General features: G+C 42.5%; 1 protein-coding gene across 11 annotated transcripts in view; it reads left to right on the top strand.

Annotated features, from left to right (window-relative positions):
• The window catches only part of vav2 (vav 2 guanine nucleotide exchange factor), a 286,917-nt gene extending 278,100 nt beyond the window's left edge, over positions 1–8,817 (top strand). For 6 of the 11 annotated variants that reach the window (XM_015975950.3, XM_015975923.3, XM_015975938.3 and 3 more), the window contains 5 exons: positions 141–228; positions 313–436; positions 3,121–3,210; positions 3,557–3,711; positions 8,588–8,817. In XM_015975950.3, coding sequence (XP_015831436.1) covers positions 141–228; positions 313–436; positions 3,121–3,210; positions 3,557–3,711; positions 8,588–8,635 — 505 coding nt within the window. In that variant the 3' untranslated portion in view covers positions 8,636–8,817. The remainder of the gene's footprint in view (positions 1–140; positions 229–312; positions 437–3,120; positions 3,211–3,556; positions 3,712–8,587) is intronic. The other 5 variants (XM_015975978.3, XM_015975970.3, XM_015975906.3 and 2 more) reach the window with 2 other exon arrangements.
• The last annotated feature ends 3,491 nt before the right edge of the window (positions 8,818–12,308 follow it).

Raw genomic sequence — 12,308 nt, 5'->3', positions numbered from 1 at the left:
TTTAACTTTTTAAAAGGGCTTTATTTTAGTCTGGTTTTTAACTATGAACAGAAATCTTGTGCGACACATTACTCTAAATTCTAAATTCCCAACATCAGCAACAGTTTGAGTAGAATTCACTAACAACCTTTTCTTTACAGATTTAATGATGAGGTAAAACACATCAAAGTTGTGGAAAAGGACAGCTGGATTCATATTACGGAAGCAAAGAAGTTTGAGAGTCTTCTGGTGAGACAGAAACTTAATTGGCTGCTGTGAGATTCCATTTTAAAGGCAGACTCATCATGTTTGGTGCATTCTTGTGTGCAACAGGAGCTGGTGGAGTACTATCAGTCACATTCTCTGAAGGAGAGCTTCAAGTCGTTAGATACCACGTTAAGGTATCCCTACAAGTCCAGAGAGCGCTCGCTAAGTCGAGCTAGCACTCGCTCACCAGGTAAAGCCCTCTAATGCTCTTCTTCTCCAACTTGTTCAGTTGTTCTGTGAACAATTAGCAGCTGCAAGTGACATCTGTTGGGTACTGAAATGATCATTTCTCAGTTTCCTGCCCTTTTCCTGTGCAAAAAATGAAGAACTTGCATGTTTTTAGGGGGGGGGGGGGGGAGAGAAGATCAACTCTTGATAACAAGCAGTTGAACACACTGGTGGAATGCATGTCGTCCCCAATTTTCACATCAGAGTTTTAAACTAGAGAAATGACGTAACAAGTTATGGACCAGATCTCTGCTGCCAACACACCACATTTGATCTCTTGTTGAGTTTGAGTCATTTTTGTGTTTTCTATTGCTGACTGGGGGCCATCTTTAATGGTCTTGACCCTTAAAAGATGGTCACTTGTAGACGAGCGTCCAGGCATTACTTTCTGATATTCTCATTAAACTTCATCGAGTGGTTCCTGAGATGTTGTGGGCGGCAGTAGCTCAGGAGGTAGAGCGGGTTGTCCAGTAATTGCAGGATTGCAGGTTTGATCCCGGCCCCGGACAGAGAACTCTGCTGTTGCGTTCTTGGACACCTTGTCTGCTGGCGGTGGTCGGATAGACAGGTGGGGCCTGTGCTCAGCAGCCTCGCCTCTGTCAGTGCGCCCCAGGGCAGCTGTGGCTGCATTGTAGCTCATCACCATCAGTGTGTGAATGGATGAATGATGTACTGTAGTGTATAACACCTTGGAGTCCTCTGACTCTGAAGGGGGCTATACAAGTGTGGCCGTTTATCATGTTGTAACAGCTGAAGCTGACCATTGATGCCAAAGCTCTCATCCTACCAGCCAGCGCTCAGAGAACGAGTTAGAAATAACTTTAAACCATCACAGCACTGGATTTGAGCTCAACTTGACTGATCAGCTGTGAAGATCATCTTGATCGTGAATGACTACTTGTAGATGTCCATACTATAAAGACCTTCTGCGAGTTCCATGAAAATCCATTTAATGAATAGAAATTCAGCAGGGCCTCCTTGGAGGATTATTGTAAATGTAACTTATTTAAATAGTGTCAAAAAAAGGTTTAAATGTTGTTGTTTTTTCAGTGAATGAACACTTTAATTTCCTTGAATGGCCATTCTAATTGTGTTCAAATGATCTAAATATTGAAGTTATCACACTCATATTATAAACCTAACCTCTTTGCACACTGGCTGTGTACTAGAAATGGTTTAAAATGCCAGACTACTTCCCACTCTTTGTGTTTCCTAGTCTCCTGTTTCTGCCAAAACCACAGATTATTTGGACTCTCACATGGAGGAACCGATGCAGGCCAGAGTGGACCAGAACAGAGCAGGAGGGCAGCAGCTGTAAATGTTACAGGGAGAGACAAAGAGGAAGTTGGCCGACTGAGCTGGCTGCCCCCTCCATCCATTAGCCTGTATGAATACTGGCTGTGTCCTTGCACTTCTCTGCCTTTGTTCGCTGTGCTGAGGCCATTCTCCCGGCTAAATCTGGAATACCAGCTCTTGAATCTGACTACACAGTTTGGCATTTGTAGGACCATTGAGAATGTCGCAGTGCAACCCACAGGAACCTGCTTCTCTTTATCACTAAATCCATGTCTTTTTGCACCATTATAATTATTTTTGGACAATTTGGTTCTGAAATGTGTTCAGACAAACTCATCTAGGAGGTAACATCAGGTTGTCTGAGCTTTAAGCTGACAAGTACAACACGAAAGGCTTGTGTGGCAAAAAAAAAATCCTTGAAATCAAATGAATTGCACTTTGCAGGATAATAGAACAACTTTGCTTTCACTGTTGAAACTTATGGAGACTATATGAAAACCAAAGTTACAGTCATGTGCTGGGCTAACTTTTGCGAAAAACTTGAGTTTGTTTTTTAATTGTTTTTGCATCTTAGAAAAATATTCCACAAACCACTGGACCGCTCTTTAACTGGTTAAAGTTTAGAGTCACTTTAAATGTAAATGGCCACCACATCTACAAGCAAACCCCAAATAGTTTTAATTCAGTCAATTTTGCAGATATGAAACTAACATTTTGGGGTTAAGCACTAGGACCAAGCATAAAACAACCACTCCTGTTGAAACTGTTGGAACATACTGTAAAGATCCCCCCCCCCCCCCCCCCCCATGCTGGTTGTGTCCCCCCTTTTCTAAATAGTGTGTGATGTGTGTGTGTGTGTGTGTGTTTTCCTTCCTTTCTGTGACCTGCTCATGAATTAGGACTTCCAACACATATTGCTTGTATGCCTTCAGATTAATATATAATATAGAAGACGGAACGTTCTCTCTTTATTTATGTGCCTCATCAATGTGGTTAGAAGTTTCCACGACAACGTCTACATCTGGTTAGCTTTTGGAGTCTAGCCAGTTAAAGATGGCCACCACATTAGCACACAGAAAACGGACAATAACAGTCAGTTTTACGGATTTTAAACTAAGATTTGGTCTTGCAGCACTTCCAAAATCAAACCATTAAATGACCCTAACATTCTGAGTTCATCCAACATTTTTGTAGCGTAAGCTGATCTCGGTTTAAAACTCTAGAAAGGTTTTGGGCGATGTGCATTCCTTCCAAGTATCCTGTGACTTGAGCGTTACACTGCTTCTCTTGCTTTAGCTCTGCATGCCTCTTTGCAGCTTTCTCTCCATTATTTCTCTTTCCTCCTCTCAGCAGCAACCTGCGCCTCCTACAATTTCTCCTTCCTCAGTCCGCAAGGCCTCAACTTCTCCTCCTCTCCGAGCTCAGCTCCCTTCTGGTCAGGTACTCTTCTCCCTTCCCTCTCGTCTCACTCATGTCGACTGCTTGCATCTTATTGCCTGAGATGACTTAATAAGCATATCTGCTCTCAGCCTCATTATTTCTGCTTTTCATTAAGATTTCAGTTTGGTGCAGGATGACATTTCCTCATTAAATCAAGGAAAGGAAACCAATTTACCATCCCATGATGCAGCCATTTGTTGTCAGTTAGTGGCTCCAGTGTTTCGTGTGTCACCTCCACATTATCGGTGTAGACGTTATCCTTTTCTAACGCGAGCCTTTCATCCTACCTGTGAGCGAATTATAAATGAAACCAAAACGTCTGAGCTCTCGCTCATTCCTCTTCCAGTGTTCACTCCTCGCGTGGTCAGCACAGCCATTGCCAGGTATAACTTTGCAGCTCGGGACATGAGAGAGCTATCGCTGCGAGAAGGAGAGATCGTTAAAATCTACAGCAAGATCGGAGGAGACCAGGGCTGGTGGAAAGGAGAGGCCAACGGACGAGTAAGTGTGAGATCATCCTGTAATAATAGATAAACCGGAAAGACCTGTCTGCCTGGGCATACAGCGCTTCCATAGTCTGGCTGTAGAAGAGGATGTCCCTCTAAAGCTGCAGGTCGGAGCTGGGTAATGTGTTCCTGTAGAGGCAGACTAAGTGGATTCACTTAGTTCCTGCAGCCAAACTTGTACTTCTCCGTGTGAAAGTGCTATCATTTAGATGTTATCACAGTGCGTCATCACCTTTGCTTTTAACTCCATTTGGAACACGAACAGAAACTTTATTCTGTCAGAAGACATCCCAAGGTCTTACATCTCAGGTTAAAGAGACCCAGACAGCGAGTTAGCTGCTACAGGACAAACAGCTGGGTGTAAAGCTGAGCTAGATGCAAAGTAAACGTGGATCCACATCAGAGTTATACAGCTGGACCATCAGTGGGTGTGTCAGGATGCTGCTGGTTCTCAGGACCTGGATTCTTATTAAGACAGGACTTGTCCTTTTGTTTACGTGCTTTATTTCATTTATTTGGTTAGCATTAGCGGTGTCTCGTAAGCATAGAAAAAAACTTGTTCAATTAACTTGAATGAAAAATAGAATTTAGACAAAAGAGAAAAATCATTTTATTTGCAACAAAAAAAGGTTTCCTTCAAAGAAGTTGACAAAGTGAAATAAATATTCAGATGAAGGGGTTATTACTTCCACACATTTAAGGCATAACAGAAAAGATTCTAACAGCGATGAACAAACACAACCTAAACACGCCAACAAAGCGTACACGACAGGAAAATACTAGTACACCCAAAAGACAAGTTATCATCAGCGCATAAATGCAGAGTCATATATGAAATATGCAAATTTTGCAATAAAACATACATAGAAGAAACAGGATGCCAACTCCTCACCTCACCTCACTTCACCTTCCTCTGCTTCTTCGGGGTCCGGGTTGCGGGGGCAGCATCCCAGGTAGGGACACCCAGGCATTCCCTGGCCAACCTAGAGATGTATTTCCTCCAGGAAGTCCTGGGTCAACCCGAGGGCCTCCTGCTGGCAGGACATGCCCAAAACGCCTCCCGAGGGAGGCATCCTGACCGGCTGTTTGTATCCACAATCTCGTTCAAGTTCGTGACCATAGGTGAGGATTGGGAGGTAGGTCGACCAGTAAATTCAGAGCCTTGCTTTCTGGCTCAGCTCCCTCTTCACCACGACAGATCAGTACAGCGTCTGCATCACTGCAGATGCAGCACCAGTCCACCTGTCGATCTCTCGCTCCCTTCTTCCCTCCCTCCTGAACAAGACCCCGAGGTACTCAAACTCCTCCACTTGGGGGAGGACCTCTCACGCGACCCTGGAGTTGGCAAACCGCCATTTTCCGGTCGAGAACCATGGTTTCATGCCAACTCAACACACAAAAAATACAAGTGTGAGAAGGAAACAAGTCGAAGACACGAAGACACACATCATTTTAAACTTGTGATGGACTGGGGCTGGTACAATTTCACGTCATCGGTACAGTCTCCTCCCACTCCACACTTGGCCATGCCACTCTGTGCCTCCTGGCAACGCCCACTATCATGGCATTTTTCAAATCTTGACTAGAGGTAGAGTTACATTTTCTGATGGTGTGCAATCCCTCTTTAAAGAGACTTTACCAAGCAGTGACACTCACGATCATAAAGGCCGGCCTTGTCTCTAACTTTGATCCCCTTCAGGATGTTTGCAGAGCCAAAGAAGATGCTCTCAGCTCCAGCCTCCACGCAGAGCTGATCCAACCTGATCAGGAAGTAAGGACAAGGAAGTAGAGTTTTTCAAGACCCAGATATTAAAAGTAGTCAAATCCACTCATTAATACAAAAAAAAAAAAAAAAAAAAGCTCAGCTGAGGTTTTTTCTCTAATTGGCGCTTAGGAGAACGAACCCATCTGTAAAGCTGCTCTAGGCCTTCAGTCCCCGTGCTGCTGAGAGCGTTCTAACACGCCGTATCACAGCTTGGTATGCAAACTGCACAGTAGCCTCCAGAGACTCATAAATACATCCCAGAAAATGATCAGCCTGCCACTGCTCAAACTGGAAAGTCATCTTCAGAATCTGCTTCACAGAAAGATGAAACTCAGTCGCCGCGTCAGCTCGTCTCACATTCACCATCTGGCAGGTGCTACAAGGGTTTTTCACAGCCCACACCTACGAGCTGGAAAACAGCTTTTTTTATTTCCCAGAGCAGTCGCCGAACTGAACTCTGATAATCACTTCCTGCTTCTCCTGTCATCACCTCCATCATGGCGCTCTCAGGTCTGATCTAACTACTTATCTATGCACAACATGCTCATGTGGGAGGCCTGGAGCAGCTGTACAATATTTTCTAGTTTTTCCTGAACCTTAAACATTTGCTCTAAGGCTATATTTGTCTGTAATATTTTCTATAAAATGCTGTGTATCCATGACATTAATGAGAGAATGCTCCATTAGATTACTTTGATGTCATCAAAGATGGAAACCCACGTGTTTCTTCACCATTTCTCTTGATGCACCAAATTAAAGCCCTCTGATCCATCTATGTAAAGCAAATTAATGCAGACCACCTCAAAGCAGTTATTAGTATAAAGGCATTAGGAAGGAGTGACATGATTTCAATTCAATTCAGTTTTTGTGTTTTTGACAAGCCGCTCCTAAAGGTGTCTGACCTCCACAGTCCCCGTGAGCTATCAGTCTAATTCAGTTCAGTTTATTTGTATAGCGCAAAATCACGTGTTTGCTATCTACAGAGGGTAAGATTGCAATTGTTTATAACTTTCTAACAGAAAGGCATAAAAATGGGTGAAAAATCCATTAGAATCATGGAATGGTGTTTATTAAACAAACGTTTCAGTGTCTTGTCTAGATTATGGATTAGGTTTGAATCACTTACATATCATGTTCTGTTCAGTCGTTTAGCCGCACTTCAAGAAAAACTTAAGTCCCTGTTGAGCCAGCATAAAGGAGCAAATCATGGCATCAAGAGAATAGTTTCTGGCTATTGGCAACACTCACAAGAGTAGGCACTAATGTTCTAAAACACTGCTGTATAGAAGAAACAGGGAGTTCATTTTTCATGAAAAAATAAAAACACATTTTTAAAACCAAACCTAAAAGCAGGCTGGCTTTTTCTGGTTTACAAATCAGGACTCCAGCAGATATCAGGATGTGCACAGGCAACTAAAGATGCTCTGCTCCAAGGTCCTCCTGGATGACCAAGCTCCTTCTCCTTAGGCGCTAATGGCTAAGAGCCATTTGTTTCCAGAATCTAGTTATATATATATATATGTTCCTGTTTTGTTTTTAGCTATTGGGTGGAATCTGGAAGCTTCCCAGGAGAGGTTTTTCAGACAGGGAGGTTTCCAGGGTCCACCCATGACACTTAGAAAGGACTCAGCGCCTTGGGCTTCCTGACAGGGTTGCGGAAGGCACTTTATAAATAAAGCTTTCATTGATTGATTGATTCATTGACTATACAAAGTTGCCACTAAGCAAAAAGGTCACATGCTCCAATACTTTGTTGGACTGCCTTTAGCTTAGGATCTTTGTTCCACATGGTGACGAGCTTTGGGTAGTGACAGAACGAATGACATCACGGATACAAGTGGCAGAGTGTTTTTTGCAGGGTGTCTGGGCTCTCCCTTAGAGAGGGTGAGAAGATCGGTCATCCGAGTAGACCCGTTGCTCCTCCACATCGAGAGGAGCCAGTTGAGGTGGCTCGGGCATCTATTTAGCATGCCTCCTGGACGTCTCCATGGTGAGGTTTTCCAGGGACGTCCAACCAAGAGCAGACATAAAGGAAGCCCCAGGACACGCTGGAGGGACTATGTCTCATGGCCAGGGAAAGCCTTGGGATTCCCCCCGGAGGTGCTGGCCCAAGCAGCTGGGGAGAGGGACGTCTGGGCCTCTTGACATAGGAGGGCCCCCCGCAACCCGACTCTGGATAAGTGGAAGAAAGTGGATGGATGGGTGGCTGCTCTGTGAGAGTCAGCTCTGGTGTATGAGCAGCTTACGCCTCCTAACATGAAGACCAGCAGCTGGACCCATGGTGTCCTCTGGCTTTGCTATGGTGTTTGTCACCTATTAAAATTCCAGAAAAAATCCATTTTTTTGCTGTATCTTGTAAAAATAGCAGCACCAAAGCTAAATGTAACACCTGTGTTCAGGTTAATTTCACTAAACATGGAAACACACACACAAAAAAAAAGATAAATATAGCTGTAAAGATCAAGGAGCCTCAAAAGAAATTTATAACAAAGTCAAAAAAGAAATTAAATTACAAACACTTACAGTAAAAAAGGACTAGCCGTGATTAATCAACCCCAAAAAAGCATAAAATCAGTCATAGAAATAAAGGCTTTGTGTTCTACAGAAGAGCAGAGTTGTCTCTCGATAACCTTAATTACAAATGTAAAAGTCTGCCCTAACAGCGAGCCTTGCCTAACAGAAATAGTCTGTGTCTAAAACAGGAAGTTCTCATGTTCTGACTCCTGATTGGTCGTTTTTCTGAGCATCAACAACTCCCAGATCCAAATGTGTGTAAATGAGGAGAAGGTGGGTGTGTTTATAAATATAACCATTCACTGCCACAGTGGGGTTGGTTCTCGTTTTACTATTTCGAAAAGTTAAAGAAACCGTTACCTAGCAACAGCAGAGAAAGCATTTAGAAAGCCTTTTTTGCACTAAGATAAAAATGCAAGGGAAAGGGAAATTAGAAAGAAGTATTTGGAGTGACCCCAACTAAAGGTGTAATGAAGATTCAGTTCATTGTTTGAAAGCGTTCTCTACATCTATCTGCTTATCTATGAAAGGTAGATGAAATAATTCAATTAGCATCCGTCCCATCTCTGATGATGACTGTTTCATGTTGCAGATCGGATGGTTTCCCTCGACCTACGTGGATGAAGAAGGAGTGCAGTAAAAGGCCCAGTTTCTTAAAAAAACTAAAAATCAGGAATCATCTATCTGCTGTCCTCAAAGTGACTCTCTCTCTCTCCAGGAAAAGAACACAGGGAGAAAACCCCTATTTCTTGTTTTTGCTGGAAAATAACTCTTTTTACTCCGTTTCTTTCATTCTGGAGTTCCACACTTTTTAATTATGCATAACCTTTTTTTTAGCGGGCAGGATGTCCTGTTTAATGTTCTGTACAGGCAGGAAAAGGTAAACAATAAAGAGTAACAGCTGTTTTGCTGTTTGCCCACCTCGGTGTGATCTGCAGGGACTTTAGTTCAAACCTGGACACAGCAGAAAGTCACTGTTGATAGCTTTATTTTGAAAACTGCTCTCCTTTGTTGCAGGTCTGTGCAAGGTGAATTAATTGTACAGTATAGATAATTTATTGAATAGAGATTATTATCAGTACTAATGCTTATTGTGAGAAGGTTGAGCAAAGATGCAGATCAAACAAACTTAAAAAAAGAAAGAAGTGTAATTTTTTTGTTTTTGTCAGAATTTTTATTTTTTTCGCTTTAGTTGTCATGGTGATGCCTTGTGGGCTTGCACCAGTGGATGGAATCGACCTTGTGGACTGGTTCTACTTCTCCACGAATGCATGATCCCATGAGCGGCCCACATAAACACACACACACATACACACACATACAAGCATACAGTCGGTGCCTTCGACAAACGATCGCGAATCAGTAAAGATTCTCGCCGTCTCAAAAACTGAACTGGCACACTTGTGCAGGACTTTACTGATGGAGGGGGCGGGGCACTAATGCAACACGGTGGAAGCGGCTCATTCCTCCTCACACGAGACTCTCGGAGGCAACGAGGAGGTTTCTCACATGCACAGTTCATGCCGGGGTCTCAAGCTGGATGCTAAAGGGAAACATCAGTACTCCAAAGGCCACTTTTAAATCTGTTCATCATTTTCTGCACAGAACCACAGTTTATGTTTTGAGCTGAACTTTTTCTGTAATCTCGCACCAAAGCCAAATTCAGCCACGTGTCTGCATGAGGTTACGAGTCCTCTACCTTGCCTTATTTAGATTTTTTGCTTTTACTGTTCATCAGGTGATGGTATTCATCCCTCCATCCTCCAAACCAGTCATTTTTTATGTGAGAAAATCCTGTTGGTGCGATGTTGGTGTCTGAAGATTATTTTATAATCAGAAGGATTATTCTTTGTGGAGTTGCTGTGCTTAGTGTTCAAGTTGATTCCCAGTCATTTCCTGGTGCTATTTTCACTTCACAGATGTGCAGCTTTTACTTTGAAAGGGAAAAAAATGAAGTATTTTTTTCTTTTGCAGACTCTTCGATGTTTGACAACAAAGTTAACTACATGGAATCTTTATTTACATTCCATCTGCTGGTTCTAGTATTTGATCAAAGATTTCCCACAATCCTTTGCAACAAAACAATATAATGGTATAAGAAAGTAAAATCTGCTGTTTATCTGCAAGGTGGAATCAACGAGGGGCTCCATCATCACACGATGTGACATATTTCTCTTAGAATGAAGCACTAAGCACACCAGCTCCTCCACAGACTTTATGGAGCAGAACATGCTGTTTTGTTTTGAAACGGTTGTGTGAAAAGTTTTCATGAGAAAATCATCCTGAAACCAGGGTCACGTGGGACAGATGGTGGTGATTGGAAGGGATGTAACCATTGCATGTGACTGATATGTCAGCTCCTGCCAGTTCGTCCTTGAACAAAGAAGTACCTGATTGTAATTTTTTTTTTGTATAATTTTTTTCAGTTGACTGGTTGATTATTTACGAATGAGGTCTATCAAGAAATAAACCTTTTGTTTAAAATTTGAACCTCTGCTATTGTAATTGGGTGGGGTTGGGTTTAGATTCAGAGGCAAATACATGTTTTATTATCAGGGAAATAATCCCTGGTTGCCAGGATTTTTGGGTTGTTGTTTGTTGTCTGTTTTCTAAAGATGTTACCCTACCTAGAGAAGCAGGACAATCACAAACCAGCAGATACAAATGCTAGACCAAAGAAACCATTGAGATCAGGAAACAAACCCAGAGAACAATCAACCAGGACAGATGTCACCATAGGCGTGAATACGTAGACTCACCATTGGACGCTGGAGAGCGTGACAGCTTCACCGCCATACTTGGTGGGTTCCTCCCTCTCCAAACCCAACTGGAGTCAATGCAGAGTGAGCAGCCATGTCTGTTTTTTGTGCAGCCTACAGTTGCAACAACTGACATACTGTTTAAAACGGGTCACGTGGGATTACTATTCACTTTTGTAGCCTATCTGATGGGATTTAATATTTAAATTTATTTTATATATTTTAACCATCATGCCATACCATGTGTCTTTTTTTTTTTTTTTTTTTTGTGAAAAAGCAGAATAAAATGTGTTTTTTAGTTGGTAAGCACCTTCCTCAGTACAAATAAATGGACTGGGGGCAAATGGGAACCTACCTAAAATGGCAGCTCACTGCTACACCAGCTCCAATAGGCAGTGCCAGTCTATGGTGCACCTATGTATATGATGCCTGTGGATGTCACATGTGTCTGAACCAAAGAGCTAGAAAACTTGTAACCTTTGAAAATATTTTTTAATGATGGAACTTTGGACTTTCACACATTTTCTTTTAGACTTTGGCTGCTTTTGCCCGAGCGTTTCTGGGAACTTTATGCTTACAAATTTGGCAAAGATGTACAATTAAAAGAAAGAAGAAAGAAGTATTTAATTCTTTAAGAAAATGTCCAGAAAAGAAGGTCAGGACCTGAGAGAGGCCCCATCCGCCAGTGGATCAAATTTCCATCTGTTGTTAAATCTCATATTGGAGCTAAAAATGATGTTTTCTCTCTATGAAACGAAGTTCTTTTTGGTATTTCGTAAAGATGCAACTAAATAACTGGAAACAACTTGTGTCTTTGGCACAGGCTGATGGTTAGAAAGATCCTGAAGCTCATCCCTTTCATGCATAATGGTCATTTCAGTGGCACATCAAACTGCATATCTGCTGTCACATTCAGCTGGTGCATGTTTGACAGGTGTTTGTCTGTGACTGTCGCTGGAGGGATGGTGTGTACGTCTCACGTTTGAAGAGTTCATCTCACTCCCGTCCACCCGACAGAACGCCGCTCGTGGATTCTGACCTGACTAACCGGGCGGCTGTCAGGCGGTGGCACATCATCTCTGTCAAACAAAACAAAATAATCACCACACAGAAAATAAATGTAGCAGCAGAGTTTCACCAGACGGATTTAGAACTTTAAAAATCTACCCAGTAGAAGGACGAACTGCTCTTTCTTTTAGGGTTAAATGTTTCAAGCTGTTTTTCGAAAGCCTTTATTCAAGATAACGGACATCTTTGTTGGTTTATGTGAGCTTGTACTCCTGTTTCCTACTGTAGATGCACAGTATTAATGCAAAATGCTGCTGCCCGGTAGGTAACAGAAGAAATCTTTGTGCTTCTGAAGCTTCTCCCTAGGGGTTCCTAGCTTCACAGAGACCACACTCCAGCTCTGTTTTCTACAAAAGCATAATATTCTCTCTGGTGCTTCTTCAAGTCCCCAAACACAGAACCCAACTCCTTCAACCTCTTCTAGAGTCAACATTACAAACACAGAAACTACTTAGCATTTATTTAAGGTACCAGCTGGGATCCGTT

This window comes from Nothobranchius furzeri, chromosome 6 (genome assembly GCF_043380555.1).
Source record: "Nothobranchius furzeri strain GRZ-AD chromosome 6, NfurGRZ-RIMD1, whole genome shotgun sequence".
NCBI lineage: Eukaryota > Metazoa > Chordata > Actinopteri > Cyprinodontiformes > Nothobranchiidae > Nothobranchius > Nothobranchius furzeri.
This window is presented reverse-complemented; position numbering and strand designations above follow the sequence as displayed.